Source organism: Grus americana, chromosome 7 (assembly GCF_028858705.1).
Source record: "Grus americana isolate bGruAme1 chromosome 7, bGruAme1.mat, whole genome shotgun sequence".
Lineage (NCBI taxonomy): Eukaryota > Metazoa > Chordata > Aves > Gruiformes > Gruidae > Grus > Grus americana.
The window spans coordinates 1,688,625-1,712,539 of NC_072858.1; the positions used below are offsets into that span (position 1 = coordinate 1,688,625).

Sequence of the window (23,915 nt, forward strand, 5' to 3'; positions counted from 1 at the left end):
TAAATTACATTTAGAATTTAAGCAAGCAAGCCCCAAACTTGCTTCCAAAACCTGACTTCGCAGCTGCTGCCCAAAACTTCACACCCCCCCCACTCATCAGGCATCTCCTTCCAGGCACATTTCGAGGAGCAGACAGTCGGTCCCAACCCCTCCTGTCGGAGACACGACTCCTTGGAAGTGTCTGGCTGTGAATCTCAAGCAGACACAGGTGTTTCTCTGCAAGCACAGCCAACACAAACACCAGCGAGGAAGAGGCTGTCAGCAACACCTCTCTGCTCACGATACATCACTGGTGAGGTTCAGGCACTTGTCTACTCACCAGGGCTTTGTGTTCTGGGTTTCATAAGGGGGCTTGCTCCTCCTCAGGTTCTGGACCTCTCCAAGAACATCAAGATGTCCCTGATCTCTTCACTGTGTCTAGCCCACGCACTCCGAACAGCCGAAACCAGTATTTCACAGCTAGAAGTCAGCAGCAGCCAACACTGCTGTCACACACAGCTGTCCATACATAATCACACAGAAATATTTCACTATTTCAGACACAAAAGCACCTTCCAAAATAAAAACCTCACTAGTCTCAGCACAGATACCAAGAACTCAAAAGACCTGAAAGCAAAAAATGTTGCTCTTGAAGAGGAATACCCTCCTGCACACACTTGTGAGTACACCTGGGCTGTAGCTGGTTTGATGGTCAGCCCATTATTAGAGCCCTTAATATTTCAGAGCACTACAGGTATTGAAAGGAGGATTAAAAACAAATTAAATCCCCTGAATACAGAACTGAAGGAGTCATATATTAACACTATGATTTAAATTGCTAAAGTCACAGCCCAGAAAGCAAACCTTTCCATCTAAGCAAAGGAGCACTGATGAGACACCAAAAGACTGGCCTAATCACTGTGTTTATTGGCTCATTTCCAGCATAATTTAAATATGTCCAAAAAGCTACGTTAAAATAGGTTGAACATCTGAAATTAACAATTACTGTACCTACTTAGATAATGAAGATGCATAGTATACGGCTGAAACTCATTAATAACAACTTCCTAATGGTGCATTGGATTGAAGTTTCAATAGTATTTTTCTCGCTCACTAGACATGAAAACAATTATTAACAGGGACAGAAAGTTATTACGCTCTGTACCACAGAGGTATATCCATTAATATTCTCCTAATGAGAGCATCTCCAAAAAAAAGATGCAATTTAGTCCTGCACAGTACTGCAATGGACAGTGGTGTCATTACTCAATTCTTAAACATCCAGATGCAAGGAATACACAGAAAGAGTGTAGTAACAAACACAAAGTTCTTTAGCATTATATTTTAATTGAATTTGAAGATCTCAACATTTTTGTATCTTCAGTGGAAACACATTGTCATAGGTAGCATGGTCTTGTGAAATATGTGGAGTACATAAGCTGTCTTTATTTACTCCTGATGGGTTCCACAGGGCTAAGTCGTATATTGCTCCAATAGAATCTATAAATGAATAATTGTTCCACGTATTTCAGATTCCATTGACATCCTTTCCCATTAATTTTCTCCTTTCAGAACAGGCAACAATTCACCGCTTTCCTTTAGTTCCTGTAAAGAAATATACACAGCAATTATTCTCCACGTGCACTCCGCAATGACGCTAACAGGATTTCACAGGGACAGGTTATGGATGAGGAAATCGAGTCACTGGCTGTTAAGGGAACACACTAGATGACCCACCACAAGTTCCTCTTGATCAAGACACTGAAGTTCATAATGTTGCATTTAAATTCTACTTCGTGTTTATTTAGTAAGAGAGGAAACTTATTTAGTGAAAAGATACACCTTCGAAAGAATTGGTATCACCTTTACCAGGTAAACCCCTGGTATATCTCCTTCTAGATGTAATTAAAGATATAATTTAGGCAGATGCAAAATTTTACAACATCCAAAATGCCTGCCACAAAATGCAAGAATGACCATCCACTGATGAGTTTGTGACTACCACACAGTAAAACAGACAAGACAGTAACAGATTTGTAAGAGTTCTAAACACGAGCCACTTGCCCATATTATCTTGATGATTTAAATTCAAATTATAAGGCTGCTAGCTTACTAAAGAGACAGAGAACACCAGGAAATGGTTTTAAAATAATGTGTTGTGGAGCATATAGTCTTTTCCCACATTTCAAAAGAAACAACTGCTTTAATTTTGTTCCATGTTATGCTATATTACGAAATGCGTTTTGAAATACTGACACCACCATCTATCCACACAAGTTAGTGTGAACTGAATACAGTCCAGCAATGCAAATAGACAGATTATATTTAAATACCAACGAGACAAGAATTTTGCAGCATCTCCACAATACCCAAGACTGTACTTACTCATCACCGAAATAACCCACACACTTGTTAAATAAATAAAATTAAAGTAATCTATATAATTTAAGTAATACCAGTATTTTTAGAACTAAATGAGATTTATTGATTGTATCTTCCCAGGAGTTACAATGTCTGAGGAATTGGCTATAAAACATTCAGACAAGAATGGGCTCAAGAGTATTTGGGGTTTAGAACACTGTGCCTGCTCTGTTACAAAAATCAAAAACCACAGTAACAGATGCAGATCTATTTTTGTTGCTTCAGGGTCTGTTCAAACAACTACAATAAACCTGACTTTCTTCTAGCAATGAGACTGTTTGCTAGGAAAAAATGTCTTGCCCACCTTATTTGAGAAAAGCAATGTCAGAAGTAAAACTAGGAAGAGAAACCTGTAAAAATGCACCCACGGGGTAAAAATGGTCTTTACAGTAACAGTAACTGACTGCTGTCAAGAAAATACATTTCACTGCTAAATCTTGGCATATGAGAACGCTAAAGATTTAGAGCTCCTTTCAACTGTACGTTGAGCTAATAGAAGTCACAGTAAAAGCAACCAAGTCTTTCGGTTTCAAGATCTAGGGCCACTACACAGGAATTTCTGTATATTATGGGCAGAAAACATTGCTACAGTTTTAAACAAACGGTCCATTTACATCTCAAATTCTCCCATTCCTACCTTAACAATATCCAGCCCTCCAACAAGTTCACCTTTCACATATAATTGAGGATACGTTGGCCAGTTTGAATACGTTTTTAATCCTTGCCGCACCTAAGGGAAACAGGCTTAAATGTAAACTTCAACTTAAGTAAAAGCAACAATGAAATCCCCAATGATGGAAGAAATTACCTCTTCATCCTCCAGTATGTCAAACGTCTCGTAATCAACACTAGAAAAAAAAAAAAAAAAAAAAAAAAAAAACAAGACAAAATCATCTATTGTGGAGTTTTGCAATGTAAGACTCTCAAGAATTCAAAATGGGTATGTTGACAAGCTGGCTTCCAAATCACTCCGAATTCACAGGTAATATGAGGTAAAGAGTCAACACCTTATGCACCAAGAACTGTAATGGAAGAAATGCCTAGTTTCACAGGAAACTTCTTATAATGCACAGGTGATAGCCTAACGCAGTAAAAATTAAGCCGTGTAGCTTAGGCTCTAATTGGTCAAAGTGTGTTCTAAATAATTCCATTCACTATTAGTTTAATAAAAAGAAAAAAAAGACACACAGACATACTTTGGAGGTTTTTATTAAGGAGTCAACCAGTTGCAACTATTTCACCATCTTCATACACCACTTGTGTAAAACCATAGCAATAAAATGCCTGTGTAAATTTAATTTCTGGTTGATTCAATGTCTAATATTCTAAAACTGGCACTCTTCAATAACCAGCAAGTATGTAGATTCCTGCAAGTGGACTAGGGCCAGTGACAAGGAACAATGACTTGAGTAACGGCTACTTACTTCCGAGCTGAATATTGGTATATAGTTATGTATCATCTCAAAAACCCATTCTAACATCTAGTAACCAAGACAACTGCTTAACCTCTAACTAGCAGTACAAATGAAACAGGAGTTTATTCAAAGGAAGATGATACTCATCTCTCTCACTGCAGAAAGAACTGCTTTGAAGAGGAAAACTGAGGCTAGATGACATGAGAGGCTCCAAGATTAAGGAAACAGATCAAGAGACACCTCTCTAAGAAGAGAAGCTTATCACAGAGGAAGGATTTCTTTCATGTCAATCACAGAAAAAAAAAAAGGGGGGGGAAAATTCAGTGCTGAAATAAACTCCTTAATGCAAGCAAGACAATCAGTACGTAGTAGTGTTAAAGCAGTGTAATATTTGACTGGGTATCAATAGAGCGTAGTAGTGATTTACACTATGGGCTTTTCCATAAAGATACTTCAAAATACTTTTAAACAAAGAAAATTAAGTTTGGAGAAGTCTTCCACTAATATTTTCCAAACTCTTTATTTATAAAATGTAGTTTTTAAAACAGAACTGGCTTCCCAAATTAAATTAAAAAAACCAACAACAAAAAACCCCAAAAAACAACCCACACTTACATACCCAGTATTATTTATGATTTCTATAATTTGCTTGCTGAATCCACATTTTGCCATCTAGAATGCAGAACACACATATGTTAAAACATATACCTGCTATAATTAACCCACAAAATTCCATGTCCTCAAGCTACACTAAAGCTATTACCAATTAAATGCTAGCAACAACCTTACTAGAAAAGCAATACTGCTAATCTCTTTTTCATTCTTCTTTATATTCTTTGAGCTTTAAAGAGTACTGAACATCTCTTTCTCTATATACTCTGCTGAAATAAATGAAAACATTGAGAACATGAAATACTTTCCTCAGTTGCTGTGTGCAATCACATAAGGTGAATCTGTTCTCCAGGTTTGGTGATACTATCTTGAAAACTAGTTAGGCTTGATTATTTTATGAACGTTCAAAAAGCCAAAGTTATAGGTAGGATAGGTATAAATGCCTTATATGCATTTGTAAAACAGATGTGTTATGAGACACATGCTACCTTTTACTTACCATTCTGGAAAGAGCAGCAACCTATGGTCAACTGATAAACAGGCTGCATGTACAGCAGCTCCCAACTGAAATGAATAATTCAGAGTATCTACTGCAAGCTCTTCATACTGACAGTGTAAGGACATAGAACACCTACCATTTTTCTAGACATCGAATTTTTAACCCAGACTATCCCTTCTTATCAGTGATTTCACTCCACCAATAGTAGATCAAGCAAAATCAAAACATGTTAAGCAACTTGCCCAAACTCTTGCTTTCTTCAGGCAAGACACAGGCTTTAAAGGAGGCAGAAGTGCATCTGTTTAGAAGACCTAAGCCCAGCTGGCCCATCCTCACTGTTTCAGTGAGTCAGCATAACCCACAGGGTTCCAGTGGCTATGAAACGGCTTTGCAAAACAGCCTACTGCATCCTCTAATGTATCTGTTGTTAATACCCACAGGAGGCTCAGGGAACCAATGAGAAAATGAAATGGAAAGACAAGTCCCACGAACAAGCTCAGTCCCTTCCTCTGCATCCCTTTAGAAAAATACCAACTCTCACAACACGCAATCGCTAACTGCAATTACTGTTTAGGGTACACCATTCCCATGAAAAGTCTGAGTTCAGTGCCGTTCAAGTAATTTTGACAGAAGAACTGCAATGCCTTGCTGTGCTAAAGGGCACAATTTATCCCCCGGCTACTTTGTTTGAGTATGCAACACGAAGCAACAGACTGACCTTTTGGGTTACAGTCATTGGTTATTATTTTAATCCTAACTGTTAGCAGTTGTCTGTCTTCAGTCACTATATTTCAGTGAGCAAGATAATTAAGTGCAGCTTAAAGACCAGGCATAGACCATTCCATGCATGTGAGAAAGACAGTGGATCATCTACGGTATGTGGCATTATACTTTAGCCTTAAAAACATCTCACACCTTATTTTCAATGCAGTTGTGAAAGCATAATAAAGTCAGAGAAATTAAAAAGGATAGGACACCCAAACCAATTCGGTCTACGGAGGGAAATCTCAAGAAACATGCATCCAGAGATAGAGTTTTGGGCCATAGTCAAAGCGTACACCCCAAGTAGGACAGACATCAGGGGCAAGCACTCAGAACATCAGAAGAAAATCAATTATCTGCAAAGATGATCAATAACTAAGACCAAAAGGACGTGCAGCCTTCTTCCATTCATTCCGGAACTGTGGATCAATTGACAGACGTCACTGCAGGGCATCAAGTTCCCTGATTTTACTGTAACACAGCTATCAGCATTTTAGCAATATGCTTCCATCAGGTAAAATAGGGACTATATGGCCTATGGAAGCACCAAATAAAAAGACAAGTAACTAACTTCTCAGCACCATTAATTGTCATTAAGCAAGGAAAGCAAGCAAAAGAAAGTAATTGTCACTGTTTAAAAAAAACTGTTTTAAATATAATGTAATATAACTTACTTAAATGCAACTTAATCTTACCTGTTTGCTTCCCTTCATAAAAAGCATCACAGGAGCTTTGTTTATCAAGTTTTTAAGCCTACAGAATGCACAAAAAAGACATAGACCAGCTCGGTTATTATCCCAAGCTTTGTTTCAATGGGAAAACAAGAAGTGGAAAGACAGCAACTCACAGCTTTACCAAAGGCATATAAAGCATTATTATAAGCATCTATATTCATTTAAATTGCTTACAGTGACTCTAGTGAATTAATTTGAACTATCCCGTTACTTTTAGAGCAACAATTTACTTCTCTAGATTGGTCTCTAAGTATCGAGCAGCAATAAGTTTAGGGAGAAATGCCATTTTAGGATATTTCAAATACAGTGTCAGTATTTAGCAACACACTACTTTTTCACATACAGAATATAATACTTCGCATTTCTCATTCTCTGTGTGAGAATGGCTTTTGCAGAGTAACAGCTGTACCTATTGTCCATCAGTTATAAGATCTATGGGCTAAGCACTACTGAAATCAGGAGCAGCTCTGGTTTGCCCCACTGTGCCTTCTCCACTTCTGGTCTACCCACACTGCCCACCGACACTCCCCCTTCTTGCCCTCTCCTTTCAGGGAAGGCTTTCTCTGACAACTGATAGAAAAAGTTAGCAAAGACTAAACGCAGCAAGGGTAAGCTACAGTAATCTGAGCTGGTTCCCCAGCTGCCAGACTTGCTTTCTGAAACCAAGCTGATTCCCAGAGTCCATTTTCAAGGGTATTTTCAAGTGAAGAAAACACAGTTAATTGATGGGAAGAGATCAAACATTGAGCAAAGGAACATAGTTTAGCATTAAATAGATTGTACTACTGATATTCCTTCATTTTATTAAGTCTTAACATTTTTTAATAACTACCTCATAGGGGCTTTTTTATGAGTAACAACTGGTAGAGTGAATATAGTTTGAAAGAGATGTCAGTTGCTCAGAAGTTAAGTATGAGGTTAGCTACGAAGAAAAACTAATCTGTGTCATACGGAAAAAAACCTTACCAGTTGCTACCAGAAAACAAAAGACAGACCTCAGCAAAACGTCGCATGTTAACCCAAGAAACCCACACCCACTAAAAGATGAAGGACAAACTAGGCAACAAGCAGGTACTTGTGACTTGTCTGGTGAATTTTTAGCCAGTTTTCCTTCAGGCTACTTCTACATCAAAACTTGATAAAAGTGATAAAAGCTTCACACACCTGTTCAAAAGCTGCTGCTGCTCCTTTAGGGAGACATTTAGCTATACTGACAATTTTAATCTATTGAAACACATTAGGTACACAGAGGACATTTCACATTACCTTCTTTCCCCAAAAAGACTAAGCAAAGCAAAAAAAGCTACATATAAATTCAATGAAGTTTCAGCTTATGCAAGTTTGCAAAAGGGAAGGAAGAGACTGAAGCAAGCTTTCTAAAATAAGTTTTTAAAAGGCCTTACTGAGACAATCTCATCTTCACCTATAATTTAATCTCAAACTGCAAAGTGTAGTGATTGCTTTTCATGGCCTTGGTGAAACAATTTACGAGTAACAAAAGGTAAACCTCAGCCATAAAACAACTTAAAAGGGAATTATTAAATATGCAACTGTGAAAGTATACTTTATCACCATACCAAAATGACTTGCATTAAATTGTTTCTTCACTGTGCCGAGAAGGCAAAAGAACCAGAACCAGTCACCTCTAGAGCACTGTAAAACTTGCTCTTACCATCCTCAGACAGCAAAAGGGAATCTATGCTAATATATTTGCCTTCAAGGTACAGGATGCCTTCTCAGTAAACCAGCCCCCCCTTTGCCTGTCTTAGTGGCACTATTCACATAAAAACAAGGGGAGGGGGGGAAGGCACATCTACTAGCAACTTCTCAAATAGAATGACTTGTCAGATATCTGGAGCCTGACTGCCTGGGGCACGTCAGAATTTCAAACAAGAGCGAATCTTCAAATGGGAAGGTTAAAGGAGGACAAAATGCTTTCTAGATACTACATCTGATTCAGGAAGCAACATGCTTCCTACTGATGCAGCATATATTCATGTTGCCAAGGTGAAAGAAAACAGGAACTGAAGGACATGAGTAATCAAGAAAAACGAGGAGACAAGCCTTGATATTTTCTCCAGTGACATCACTGTTATGAAGTCTATGTCAAATAAAGCTAAAAAAAGCTCCTCATGTGTAAAAGATTATCTTCCCAGTTATCTTTAAAGAATAAATTCTTGAAAGAGAGACAAGAAGGAATCTATATATTCCTGCTGTAATTAAAAATTAACAAACTACAAATATAATAAGCAAAGCCTGTTGGAACAGTATAGCTTAATACCTACATAACAGTATAACTTTATATTAAGTGATGCTTACTGTATAGAAAATAGAACATATTAAACTACTGCAGGAGTTCTGTAATTAAGAAAAATCTTGACACACTTCCCATAAAGTCGAAAAACAGGAATTTATATAGGGGGTTCCCCCTATGTAAATGAAACCTCAAAAATAGACACTCTTAAAATAATGACAGAATACATCCCACCTGTCCTCCAACTTCTGTGCCTTCGGACAGACCGTGTCCAGTTCTCCAGATGCCTCAAGTTCCTGGCAAGATTGGGGAGAAGAAAAATCAGATGTAAGAAACAAGAAAAACACAGTTCTGACAACTAACAAGATTAAGAACTTCTCAGTTTCTAACCTTGACAATATCAAGTCCACCTATAAGCTCTCCAGCTACATACAGCTGCGGGTAAGTTGGCCAATTAGAATATGTTTTCAGTCCCTGACGAACTTCTTCATCAGAAAAAATATCAAAACTGCTAAATGAAATACCATGTTTGTTCAGTATCTCCACCATTTGTTTGCTGAAACCTGCAAACACAAAAAGAGGAATTACATATATTTTAAAACAAAGCGTTCCCATGTCTGTACTAAACCTTACTCAATTAAAAAATGCAATTCTTCTAGATAGTAAGTTCAAAACAGCTCTAGTGTGTTATTCTTTGCTCTATCAATATCCTCAAGTATTATAAAGGGGCACAACTCATGTTTACTACTGGAATTAGAAAATCAAATACATGGACAGCTTGGTAAGTCTGGTGCTTCTCTATTTAGAGATACACAGTAAGTAACCTTCACCTAAGTGTCTCTCTTGCTCCAATATACAATTAAAGCAAAGCTACGTGCATTCCCTTATTCTGTCTTTTCCGGCTCTTCTTCACTGAGCATTCACAAAGCATGAAAGCTTCTCAATGACTGTAACAGCATCTTCAACAGCTGCCTTCACATTCCTCTAATCGCACATCACTTTCTCTACCTCGCCATTGCTTCCTCCAGCTACTATTGAACTCCTCCTGCCCCAAACAGGGATGACATTGACACACAGAGTGGGAACCAGGATTTAAACCCACTACTGTGTCACTAGTTTAACTTAGAAACTTGGCTTTTGCAATGTTTTCTACCACTTTTGCTTTAAGAGCATGTCCTTCCCTACTTCGTGGGAAAAGGCAGATTCCTTTTTTAAACTCTGTGTTCACATGAGTAGTTAATATTATTTTACTACCCTCGTGACACTTTCATACCATGTTTTGTTTTCCTTTATGACAGATTTTCATTATATCCTACTCTGACAACACTATCTCAGCAGGATATTAAACACTGAATATTGCAATGTAAACGTCCAGGTTTTAGAAGCTCATTATATGGCCGACCTTCGAAAAAAGTTTCTCCCTTCTGTAGCTAAGCATCTTTCTCCTAAGAAAATCAACACATTATTTGTAAAGTTATACGAATGAAAATTTTAATATTATAGAATTTATAGTCTATAATCACCTAAATCTTCTTACACTAGAGAGAAATCCCCACAAAATTTCACTTTCAAACAATTCTCCTTCCACTCTATTATAAATTTACCATTCTTGTTATAGAGAAACATTAATTTTATTTTTTTAGAAGGTAATTTTTTTAACAACGTTAGTCTCTACAGAAACTCTTCAAGATCACTTCAAAAAAAACCAGCACACACACAAACACACCACCCACACACCTAGGCTGTACCCATTATGTCAACAAGTCCATTCTTTATGGGGTAACCTGAAAGAAAACCTCAGACTGATGTTCAAAGTCATCTTCATCCACTGAGCACTGCCACAGAAGCACAAGCGGTTCTCCAGGGAAGACATCAGCCTACTGGATGTTTCATAGTGTGTTGCAGATATTTCTTCCGTAAGGAAACAGATAGGTCTGCTGTACTTTGCAACAGAAGGAAGCCAATGACTTGATCTCTAGGACTGGTGATCAAACCTTGATTCACAACTCCGCTGTTCCTCCACAACCTATTTGCTCTGCTATGAAAATTATGCTAATCAGGAAAAAACACTAAGTACATTGCAACGCATTGAAAGATTTTGAGATTTTGCTTCCTTTCTAACACATGGTCTTTATCCTAAAGCTTTTCAACACCCGCTACTGGTGCGTTCAGGCACATCCCTTCTAAGGAAGTAGAAGCTTCCCAGACAACACCATCATATGGTTTGCAAAAAGGATCAATGAGAATTTGTCCATAAATCAATGTGATAATAATGTCTGCTTTATATCTTTGCCAACTCATTCTGTTTTGGATTCAAATGCCCTTGCAATCCTACCAACTCCCTCAAAGAATTCCAACAAATGCTGGCCAGACAAATGAAAACCTCTACACAACTATTAAAAAAAAAAAAAAGAGCGAGACAATGCTTAAAGGCTTTAATAAAGGAATACAAAAATAAAGAAGCTTTAAATGGCAAAAAGAATCAAAGTGCCATGGAAGAATAACCTTTGATTTCAGCTTGCAAGACCACCTATTAGTTTTTGAAATATGGATTTTTACTACAGCTTTCTGCAGTTTTCATGATCTGCAATTTATTGAGATATGAAGTAGCAGTATTTATACGTATGGCATCCAAGTTGCTTTTCGTTCTATTGCTGAAGTGTTAAGTTCATGTACAGCCTGAAGTAAAACACAGATTCTGAAATTTTTCATACATCTGGGAGTTCATTAGTAAACAGCTAAAGGCTGATTGCTGATGGTTATTCCATCGCCAATATATTAACTCATTTCTACTGTAAGGAACTGAGGGGGGAAAAAAAAAAGCTTTATTTTAGCTGTAGGCAATTACATGCAAACTAGAAAGATTGATTGGTTGTGTTTCATTTTGAAGGGTTACGGTAGCAGTCTGGAAGTGTTATGCTTAGGGATAAAATGCCAGAACAGCTTTACTTTCATAACAAAGGATCTAGCTTGAATTTCAGAAGGAATACCATACATGCATTACAAGGAATAATTAAACTGCTAACAAAAGGTTTTAAGCAGTTATCTAGATGATCACAAATGCCACTCCAGATTCTACACCAATAAAAACACACTAAATAAATTACAGCATTGATGAAGCAAATAAACAAATACTAGCACAGTCCAAATGAATTCCCTGAAATAATACAACGTACGTAGCAACCACATACAATTGCCAGTAAACACATAGCCGAGGGGACAAACCTTACTTTACACTGTGCTTAGCTAGATTTTCCAATGAAGAAATTACAAACTACAAGAAGATCCTGAAATACACTGCTGGATAGGGTTCCCTCTACTTGCCAATGGCACTAAAGACTCGAGTGCAAGTCTATTATTTGTATCAAAATAGATACAATTCAAAAATATCTTCACCTTTAAACAGGCATAGCTCCTTTTATTTAATTCTATTTTTATTACTCCTACTACTGTTGTAACAGATCCATATCATCTTTGACAAAATGTTAAATTACCTTTACCCTGAAAAAGACTTTGTCTATTCTAAGAAGTTTAATGGACCCAACTTACTAACATCTCCCAACTACTGCCACAAACTACCACAGCAGCCTAAAGCAGGCACGTTATTTAACTGCAAAATTAAGAGCTGTAAATTCAGATGATCTCATGTGTTTAACACTTTCAACTATAATACAGAAGTCTAGTTAAGTACCTCCTGTGCACTTTCCACGGGGTACCAGGGATCAAATGTAAGAACTGAAAGCTTCAAAAAATATCTACTTTTTCATATTAAGACATGCAAATGAACCTGTGTTACACTCTTAAGTTGCTTTCCATACTGAGTTTATGACGAAGTACCAAGCTTTTTTTAACCTTGATGCCTCAAGGTCTTCTTTGGTTTGTGTTTTTTGTGCGTTTTTTTTAAAGCCTCAAAATTCTCTCCCATCAAAAACTCAAAACACATGAAAAACAGTCACGGAAGCAGCTACATGGGGACGTCTGCACTTGAAACTGCTAACTGAATTTAATACTGAAAACCGTGGTGAGATCTTCCACGGCTGGAACATCAGCAGTGCGTACACACCACAAGGATGTTGGGCAACTATGTGAATACAGCATCAGTAAATTGCCAGACCTGGCGCAAGCACTCATGGACTCCTGACCAGGCACGAGCAGCGCTGCTCGATCTCTAGGCTGCACCTGCCGAGCCCTTACCAGAAGGGAGTCAGAAAGAATAGTTCCATGAGTCCTCATTTCCCCCCCCCCCAAAGTGTTTTAAACACATTGAGTTCACGTGCATCTCTGCCATGGTATAGAAACATTTACGAGCAACCTTGCAAGCCTGCGCGTGCTACTGTAATTCATGCACAGATGGACAAAACAACTATTTGCATTATTTGTTTTTAGACACAAGTAACTGAGGTTTTGCACGACAGTTTAACATCTTGAGCAGTTGTCATCTCTTTATAGGTTCCGTAAATGTATGCCACAGGCCCTTCTCCAGGAGCTTGGCTGTAAGGAGCTAGCTATTGCTAATTCTTTTCTTAATCTCCTGTTATGTTTCACAATTCCTTCATCTCTTCCGCCCAGCAACGTGGTTGATATGATCTGCTTCAGAGGATACAGGTTTGCTTAGCAAAGGAATCCAATCTCAGTCATCTCAGTGCCAGCTACTGTAGAGAAGTAACTAGAAGTTGCAACATTTGATCTGAGACCAATTTTTGGAAGAGAAAGGAGGTAAAAGACGACAATGCAACTTTTTCTCCTCATTGCTTTTTCCTCCCCTCAGTTTTAGAATTTTATAATTCTATCTTATTGCCACCATCCCCAGAATAAGCCATTTTCAGTCTTCCCTTTCCACATAAAGTTCTGGAGATAGGAATGGTTGTTTCTCCACACTGTGTTTTGCTCCTTGTTTTTTTCAAGATGGAACATGGGCCTTGTGGAACAAGTGTACATGAAAAAACAGCCCAGAACTTAGCAGCTCACTTCTGTAAGGTATCAGTAGAAAAAGACTGGTGAGTTAGAAGCAGGCTGACCATCGAAGATAAACTTCAAAGGCAGGCCAGGATTACCCCCAAAGGAGACAACCTGGAAAGCGTGTTGTGTTGGTAATGGCCGAAGCGATGCCCCCCAAGCTACACCAGAACAAGAGGGAGCCATCACCAAACAAGAGCTGCTAAGAGTGCTGTTTGGTGAGGCAATCTCCATCCTACAGCAGCGTTACTCTTCTGTTTACCTCCTGCAGCTCACCACACAAGGCCCTACAAGATCAGCTCTGCAACGCAACTTTTTGAGACTGCATGTGCAGAAGAACGGCAGCTTCATAGTACTTAAAGATCTTGCCTTTTAACATCTGTTCGTGTGCTTTCCGTACAGATCAATGCTTCACGTTAGCTAGGAACCAAGCACTCTAAACTCTAAACTCACTCTAAAAGTGAGCAAGGGTTAAGAGAACTAAGTTTAAGAAAAGGCATTTCCTCTGTAGCAGAAACAGATGCTACCAGTCTTCCAGTTTTATCAGCTAGGATAGTCTTATTGTCTTTTTCCAAATGGCAACAGAAATCCCAGATGTTAGTCAACTGAGACTTTCTCTTCAGACTCTCTTACATTTTCAACACATGTAACTTGATGCACAAAATACACCATGAATAAACACCGAGTCATCCCAAGGAAAAGTGCCCCTAGTTCAAGGATAGCATTGCACATCACGTATTGGTTAGAAAGCCCCTAATCTCCGTGACTCTATTTCCAAAATTTAACCAAGGGAACAGCGATTCTCTAGCTGCATATAAGCAACATGAAAATACTTTCATTAATACTTCTAGGTGTACAAGATGCTGTTGTGATGTATCTCTGCCAAAACCGTGTAAATCTGACAACTAGCCCAAAGCAAGTGCTGTCACACTGAACAGGAACTTCAGAAAATCCTTACCACAGCGAGGTTCTTTGGGAGACCCTTTCATAAACAGCATGCAAGGGGCAGCATTGATGAGTTTCTTCAGACGAACATTAAGATCTTCTTTTGCACTGTCATTAGAGCCGGCAGAAACGGAACTGCTGGACGCGTGGCGCTGCACTTTTTTGGTCAGCTCTGGGGCATGTGCACCATCTAATCTGTCAACTTTCTGAGAATTCTAAGAAAACCAAAACACAGGCTTGCGTTAAAGGATTAAATTCAGAATTGGTACTGTAATAAAAAAAATAGTAAAACCACCATATAAAGATAGATTTTTCAGATGCAGGGTGGATTAGTGTATTGATCTTTTAGTGACACTTTAGTTCCAAGACTCTTACCATTCTGTTGGCTGGCTACTCTTAAAGCTAGTGAATTTGCTATTAGAAGAATTTATTAAAGAAAATATTTTGAATTTTATTGTCACAGGCAAGTGTGACCCAGACAGACTTGTAATTTCCACAAAAAGATTATTTACTCGAGTTTTTGCCATGTTGTAGAACTATAGCTAGACAAGGAAACATTACTGAAGATTTTCTGACCCAATACGAGGTATGACAACTAAAATAAGAACTATGTAAGAACCCCAAAGCAATTAAGGAAACTCTGAAATATTACACAGAAAGTATAAGAACCACTGCTATCTACTTTTTTAGGTTTCACTGGACAGACTTAAATCAGATACATAAGTGTTTCTTCACTTAGAAAGTTCTTAAGTTTCTGCTCTTCTGGTAGCAGTATTAAAAAAGTATACATCTTAAGAGTCCACATGGAATCCATTTTCTCCTAAATCCATTTGCTCTTACCTTAAAGAATAAGAATGTTGGAACAGAACTAATTCCATACTTTTCAGATACTTCAGGCACAGCTTCAGCTTCCAGCTAAAAAAAAAAACCCACAAAGATTATTTTTATAATCTTCTTTAAAGTTTGACTGTGGATGTCAATCCTGTCTAGAATGTTCTTCTAGGCATTTTATACATTTAAAAAGGATTTGATGCAGAAGTTTGTGACACATTTGCATTTAAATAAGACTCACTGGGTTGGCGTGTCATCCACTGAGCCTACACAGTGTCAAAACAGGTTCAGAGGTTTTTATTTTGTTGCACATTTCAAAAGATGCCTGGAGGCTACGAATAAAATTTTTGGTGCACTAGTGACCTAGTAAATTTTCAATCATATGCAGCTACTACTATATTGAAATCCATAAATCATTGACCCCAGTTATGTCATGATTACAGTGCTTATTTTCTGCCCACAGCAATTCTTGCTGTTTGCTCTATTGACTAATTTCAAGGGGCAGTACATCATGACTGACATTTGCAGCCTTCTGCAAATTATGAAGAAAAAAAGAAGTGTTTCTTCAATAAGCTATTGATGTCTACCGAATTTTATTTTTAACTCCTGCAAGGCTACTGAGTACTGAGTGGCAAGCTTGTTGAGATTACTCATTCTAATTTTATTCAGCATTCAAATGCACACCTTGAAATCATATAATGTACTAATTTGCCAAGAAAATCTATCTTTTAACTAACTCAAATTTTGTGATTTTCTGTGCATAGGCTAAAAGCTTACCTGAGTGACAGATCTAGTACAAGGTTGGTTAAGACACTACCTCTGTAACAACTGCAGTTAATGGTCAAAAAAGTGGTAATACATCTAAATGTTTCAGACACCTTCAATCCAGTGCACAGGAGAAAAAAGCCTTTCAAACTCATATTCCACAAACCATACAGTGAATAAACAAGCATCGAGAGCGCTACTTAACAGTTTGTTCCTGCCTGCCCCGTCCATCCTTACATATTTTAGAAAGTACTGTGATTGTTCTCCCTATTAACCAAAGTGTAGTGAAGCTCTGAATATTTTAGTATTACAGCATGATTTGTTCCAGCTGTATGGGCTCTTAATGAACTCACTAAAAACAGAAGCAACCCAGCAGAATAAGTCAAAACTGACTGAAGTCCAAGCTTCACCTCTATTTCTGTAAATCAGTGCTCCAGCAGGATCAACTGAGAAACTAAAGCTATAAATTGAAAGCTGTAAACACATTCCAATTATCTATTCCCTTTCAAATGGCTAATGATCAAATGACTTCTACATATAATATTAATTTTCTTTTCCAGTAAAGTTTCCTACTTACTTGGATTCTTATGTTCCACTCTGGTGAGGTTCACATATACAGAAAAACAGCTTTAATTTCATATTTCAGTAACTTGCTCTTATTGGTACAACTTTCCAAAACTTTGTTTCTAACTATTTCTGGGTGTCACTTTATGATTTGCAAAGCAGTATGCTAGTCTTGGTCAGCCATCTGTAACTGTCTGATGAGTTCACAGGTTCTTGCCAATTAAAAGGCAGACTGGCTATTCTGGAATACAGACCAAAATCCCACAGAGAACTTACAAAATCAAATACATTCCCCATGACGAGCCCCCCCAACAAAAAAATGCACCAAGAAAAGTCACCCAAGTCTTTCAGTAGCTTATTTTCTCTAAACAAGGAGACCAGTAATAGCAGGGGGAGGAGGAGATGGGGAGGAGTTGCCATTATCTTAGTTTTGCAACACTTGATCACTTCAGAACCTTGTTATTAAAAAATAAATTTCGGCTGAATAATAAGGGTTATAAATAAATAATATATGAATAACAAAGAGGCAAAAGAGTTTTCAAACTTCCTTGGGCCTACTAAAAGCTATAAGCATCTTGAATTTTCAAAATGTTGAATTTTAGTCTTTTGAAGCTCTAAGTAATAAAATACTACCATTAAAATAGTTCTGTCCTTCTGTTTTACAGAGAAGTATCAACTGAGAGAGGAATCATTAAAAAAACCCACAAAATCTAAAGGCTGAAAGATATCAAATTAAAATACTCACACACAGCCAGCTGCGCCATTACTCCCTGCCCTCATAATCACTGAAGTGTCTCATTAACAAGAGAAAGTTGTTTTAAAACGAACAGCATGTTGATGAAGTGCATTCATTTTTCCCTCCACAGTGGCTCTCTTACTAGGACATGCAGATGATCTCACAAAAATATAGCATCTCCTTTGTGTTTAGATCATCCAGCACTATATGACTGTCATCCTAGCGTGACAGTGTTGCACAGACTTAAATTTACCTTCCTTTAAACTTCAAATAGATTCCTGGTCATCCTTAGTATCAGACAGAAAATCTCTATGAATTCTGAGATCTATTTAGCCAACCAATAACGTCATGGGAACAAATGAAATCTCCAGCACACTCGAAAAGGACAGTGTTACCAAATTAATCTCAAATCCAGGGTTAAAAATCATGTTTTAAAAATACGGCTATCTTTAGAACTGAAGGACTGAGACATTGCAGGCACAGAGAAATTTAAAAGCCTGTCCATTAGCTGGAATAGCTAGTGAAAAAAACCCTTCATTGTATCTTAGTAGACTGATTTATTTTTTCCTTTCTTTGAACAGCATGATAAAATGAAGGTGTTATTTAAGCTTGCAGTATCAAGTTTGAAAGATTAACCTACACTTTTCATCCTGCACATTTTTGATGCATCTCTTGCATACGTTCAACTCACATCCTTAAATGTGAAGCCATACATGAACTTCAAAACCAATTTTACCCATATTTTGTAATACTTTACTCAGACTTCGTAATAATGGCTCTCCTTTGTTTAAAACAAGCTCAACTGCCTGACTTACCTTCACAAACGCAACCTGCATGTGTTCTTTTGCTAGTGCTGCCATAACCTCGTTCATTTGAGCACACTGAGGAGCCCATGGTGCCCAAAAGTGGACAACTACAAGGGACCTATAAAAAAAAAGAGTAACAGCATTTATTTTTAAAGAATCATGTAACATAAAAATTTGATATGCCATGCCAAAAACCACCACAAACAAAGAAACAAAAAAATTCCCACCACCCACACCACCTTCCTGAGAAAACAGAAAATCAAACAAGTGAAACCAGGAACGTTTTCTATGACTTGCATGGAGGAGGACTTTAATGCTTTTTCAGGAAACATTCCAAAACCTGATCAGCATTGTTAAAGTAATGCAATACAAAGAAAAACACCATCCTGTATTTTGATAGTAAAGACGATTCCATGTGAATGTCAGACAGGTAGAAGAACAAGCAGAAACACTAAAGATCAAGTTATAAACTACAGGGCGCAGATTTTGAAGCACCTGTCGGCCAAGCACTCAGAATCGCTTCCAGACACCCCATGTCCCTTCCCAGACATCCCACGTCCCTTCCCAGGCAAGCTTTCTACCTTCAGATGCTCTGGGAGCTCCAGGGCTCAGCAGCTTCACGCCAGAGGCTGCACCATCGCTTTTCTCCCCTCAGCGCCACTACCGCCTCTCTGCTATTTATCCAGGAACTAAGATAGTAACTTTTCAAGTCTGCTGGGGCTTTTCTAAAAATAAAGCATTCTTATGCTGAAATGCTACTTTTTGCTTTTATTAGCTTCAACTTCTCATTCCTCTTCCAGTTTCAGTAAGGTTTCCTTGAATGTTTGGTATCGATTATACACAGCACTTAAAGATGAGGAGCCACGTGTGTGAACAGAAATCCCATCAAACCGGGCACCATGAGGTAGTTCTCATGAGCTTAAATGCGCTTCGATGACAACACTGATAAGATATTTGCATCTAATGTATAATTCTGTTTTCCAGGTTTGCTGAAGATAAAATCATGAGGTAACAGGGTATAAAGAATAAAATGTAAAATGTACTACTTTTGATCTACTTAGAAAGAGGTATATACATCAACACAACCATACCGTAGAAGCTATTTAGTGTTTTTTATTACTAAATGGACCTTCAGTAGAAATATTAATAGCTGTGCAAGCAGCATAACATTCATATTGGACCAGGAGCTCTGTTATCTTGACTGTATACTCTGAAAACAGCATTAAATTCAGACACAAAACTTAAAAATTCATAAACTTGATTTTCCAAAGCAATTCGAGAAAATTTTGGTAGAAATATAATAGGATTGCCTCGGGTTTTTTTTCTTCCCCCCATCATGCCATCAGAGCATGTTTCTCCTTTAAAAGCTGATTAAAACTGGCAGAGTTTACAGACTAGTAAAAAAAGAAACTACGGAACAAGACAGTTCTATTTTTCTGCCAGTGCCAGCCTTACAAACTTAGATCTGAGCTCAGGAACAGTTCAAGACATCTTCTCCAGGACTGTCATCTGTATAGATTCTTCCAACACTCCTGTACATGAGTCACCACCAGCAACAATCCCGAAGGCAAACTGTCTCTCTCTAATTACAAGGAAATAGCTGTTCTTTGAATAGTTCTTTGAACTGATTTCGCTGCTCACAACTGACACTAGCATTTAAACCCCAGTAAAAGCTCATTTCAGTGAGTTACTCTTTACCTATAAATGGGATTTGATAGGAACTTCCTGAGAAACCTGAGACCATATCTTACTGCTTAGAGTAACACCTTAACTGCAAAACTCTGTTTCAGCATGTACACTTCTACAGCAATGCTCTTTGAGAGGAAATGAAGAGGCAGATTACAGCGCAGGTGGCTCATGCAAGAGCTTTATCTGCCCTCACAGCAGATAGGTCTTCTGAACATTACTGCAGCTGCCAGCTCATACAGACACACTTTAATTAAGACTTTTGAGCCAATGGAGACAAGCACTTGGAAGTGCTGTCCCCATGCTGCAGCTGACATTTTTTGCCACAAAGTAATGAGGTGAAAATAATTAGGTAGGTTGGGAGATGGGGGGAGTGATTTATATCTATGAGAATACCCAGTCACAACAGACAGAAGATTTTAAAATTAAAAGAGCAGCAGCAGTTCAATATTTCAGAAGACAGACCAAGCTCTGATGCAGAGAATTATCAAGAGCTTTGCTTCAGGATTGGCTTTCCTGTACTTGTTCATCATATCCTTCATCTGAAATACCAATTTTGATGACCGCCCCCAATATCATTCTTAATGTATGCACTGTTTACTGACACCATTAAGAGCTCAGAGAAGTTGTTAAAAATGGATCAAGGATGAACAAAAATACTTTTTTTTTTTAAATCAAGTTTTATGACAAAACAGTCTAATCTACTTAGATCTACTATGGCTTTTCCAATTACAGAGAATGAAGTTGTCAAGCTGTCACTGCAACTGCACAATGCCTGTACATTTAAAAAATAATAATTTTGTACGTCTGCTAGACTACAAGAAGGAGAAGATAACACTTCCACTGGCTAAAAACAAGTAGTGGTAAAAAAGACAACAGAGAACACAAAAGGAGTACACAAAAGCACCAATAACTAACTTGATGCGCTTGCCTTCAACTAACCGAGCGTAGGAATGCATACCCTTCCCCTGCCACCAAGAAGTATTTCACAAGTGCTCCATTTAATTTAGTATGCATAGCAGGACACATCTGATCACATGGATGTCAGCCCATGACAAGTAGAGGAGGAATAATCACATGGTTGTTTAATCCTCATTCCATCAGAATCCATTCCCTCCTTACCAATATATAGCTGCAATGCACTAAATTTTTATCTTCAAGAAGAACATACTTTAAATTAATGTGCACCAAGGGCTTTGGGGTGTTTTTTGACAAATTCATTCACAGAACAAGTTTAATTTTGCAATTAGACTCTGAGCACTTTAAAGTTGAAAAGTAGCAAGAGTAATGCAAAACATTAAAGGAAGAAAATAAGACAGTTAGCAAAATAAAGCACATAAGTGATTCTGAACAAAGTTATTTCTTACATTCGGCCAAGATATTTCTAAAAACTCAACTATTATCTATAAAAGAGGATTGTAACAAAAAGCTTATGACAAGTTCCAAAGCTTCTCTCCCTGTATCATTTTATATTTCACATTTTGGAGGAAAAGCCATGGGCCCACAAATAAAATTAACTCTCTTTAATAGAACGTTTTTAAACTTTAGTAGCAGAAGAAAAATCAGAAGGACACATCACACATTTTCTGTGGAGACACAAAAAGCGTAAAGTCTTGTTTCTATAATGTATTAAAAAAAAAATCAGTTGCAACAGACTCATAAAGTAAAGTACACTTTTAAAACAAAAAGTCTATTGATTGTAGAACCAAAACAGCAAGACATTCTGTGATAGGGATATCCAGAAAATAGTTACTCCATAGGTCACCCTCATTTTGGGCAAGATACAAGTATTTTGTGCGTATTTATAATCTTTCTGACAGGCAGCCCAAGTCACTTGGTTTTATAAACTGATTTTTCTAAACCATAATCCAAGTAAAACAATAGATTACAGAGCTATAATAGAAGCTGTTTGATAATTTTGAAGACATTGGCTCAGTTCATCTTTTGCAACAGTAAAAATCTAGATTCATTTTGAAAAAGATTAAACCTTGAAATTTACACTTATCCCATAACACAAAGGTTACTAATTACTTGATGTCAGAACGATTAATTTTCTGAAACAAAAACTCCTATGAAATTAAGTGTCAACATAAAATGCTGGCAGTTGCACTTGATTAGTGGTAATTCTATTAGTTTGGAAAAATCAGGAAGTCCATGTGAAAAAAAAAATTAACACTAAAATTGCATTAGGCCTAGCCTTAAATATTCAGCACATTTTTTGCCTTAAGCTTTATCTTTCAAGAGAAAAATACTTCCTTGAAGAAACCTTCACCTTTCCCACTTCATTAAGTAAATGTTTAAAACTACTTTTTTCCCCCACACACCAAAAAAATATGCATAAAATAATCAAATCTGTTAAAGAGAAAACTGATTCATGTTCTGTGGACAAAGTGAATGCAAGAATTACTCAGGGTTTTGTTGAAAATAACTTCAAAGTATTGTATTTGTTCTTACAGCCATTTTCATTTCAATACGTCTGTCAGGGAGTGCTAGAGTGTGACTTCCCTCTGGGGTGGCCCCACACAACAATTCTGTCGAAGAATAATTCCAGAAAAGAAAACTGAAAGTCACACAAGTTTCAAAGCATCTAGTTTTTTTCTTCTTCCCATAACCAAACCTTTTCCATGTTTCCTTATGCTGTCTTTAAGAATGTGATGCTGGTAGTTTCATCATCCTTTTTAAACCACTCATTTAATCAGCTTTTTCTCATCCATTTAAAGGCCACTTGCTAACACAGCAGCTAAATGACATGGAAATGTTTTTGACACAGCACTTCATTTTAATGTGGCTTACAAAACCTAGTTAAATACATACTCAGCTGGTGGATTAAGAGACTTAATAATAGTTTCTACAAAGCTCATAACCAAACCTGACTTTCTTCATTAAGGCACCCGAGTACCTGCTCATCGGTAACTACATTAGTAGCTACTGCGACTCATTCCTACCACATGCACAGTCTTCCCCCATGGATCAGCACCCAAGACTACTTAGACCAAAAGCCGCTGCCCAGTGGCTACAGAGAACCAGTGGTCCATGCTGAGAGCTACCACGGGAATGACAGCCCTGTTACTCATTACTGGAGCATAACACCAGATTAATGAGAAAACAACCCTGCTACATGAGAGGTGAAAAACTTCATTTTGCATTGGTTCTCAATAAAACAACCTAATGCTGCTGTTTTCATTGAAAACGTCAGACTCTAATTGTTCATTTTGTTGACATGTTAGGGCTCAGGAGAAGAAAATAAATCTTAAGCTGCATTGAAAGTTCTGTTTTGCATCATTTTCCTGCCAATCTTCCCATCCCTGCAGAAGGTCTGGCAGCTACAGCAGTCCTCCCCACCTGGACGCCTGAGCTCTCCCAGAGACTCACAAGCTGTACTAAGGAAACGGGTGCTTAAAGAATACTCTGCCAAAAAACCAAACCCGCAGTCCTCCTCCAATCTATGGCTTGGTGGGGTTTTTGTCTCCCCAAAGGCTTCACTCAGCTCCGAGGCAGCACCAGGCCTGCTCCCCTCAGCGGACACCGGCGGTTCACGGAGCTGGGGCCAAACCCCAAGGCGCTCGTTCCCCACAGGGCCTGACGCTCCCCGCCCCGCTGGCCGGCGAGGCCAGCCCTTCCAGTCAGGCCAGAGCGGGGTCTCTCGGGCAGCAGGCTCCGCTCCCTCCCACCCCGCCTCACCTGTCCTTCTGCTGCAGCAGCTGCTGGAACTGCTGGGCCGAACCCGCCACCGCCACCTCCCCCGCCGCCATGGCCGGACCGCCGCCACCGCCGGAAGGGGGAGAGCCGCCGGGTCACGTGGGAGCGAGCCCGCGCAGGCGCCAAGCGGCCGCGCCCTCCGCGCAGGCGCCGTCCGCCCTCGCATGCGCCGTGGCGGCCCGGCGGCGGCAGGGAGGAAGCGGCAGCCATCTTGGGCCGGCCTGGGCCTCGCCTGGTTGGGTGGCGGCTCC

General features: G+C 38.5%; 1 protein-coding gene across 1 annotated transcript; it reads right to left on the reverse strand.

The window, feature by feature from the left end:
• Positions 1–1,309: 1,309 nt before the first annotated feature.
• GLRX3 (glutaredoxin 3) lies at positions 1,310–23,772 on the reverse strand. Its single transcript, XM_054832023.1, has 11 exons — positions 23,647–23,772; positions 18,289–18,397; positions 15,418–15,492; positions 14,591–14,792; positions 9,067–9,239; positions 8,911–8,972; positions 6,384–6,441; positions 4,435–4,487; positions 3,209–3,248; positions 3,038–3,130; positions 1,310–1,584 (listed from the first exon to the last, which is right to left on the reverse strand). Exons 1-11 carry the CDS (start codon positions 23,715–23,717, stop codon positions 1,534–1,536), a joined length of 987 nt encoding a protein of 328 aa, XP_054687998.1. The 5' UTR covers positions 23,718–23,772; the 3' UTR covers positions 1,310–1,533.
• Positions 23,773–23,915: the final 143 nt, after the last annotated feature.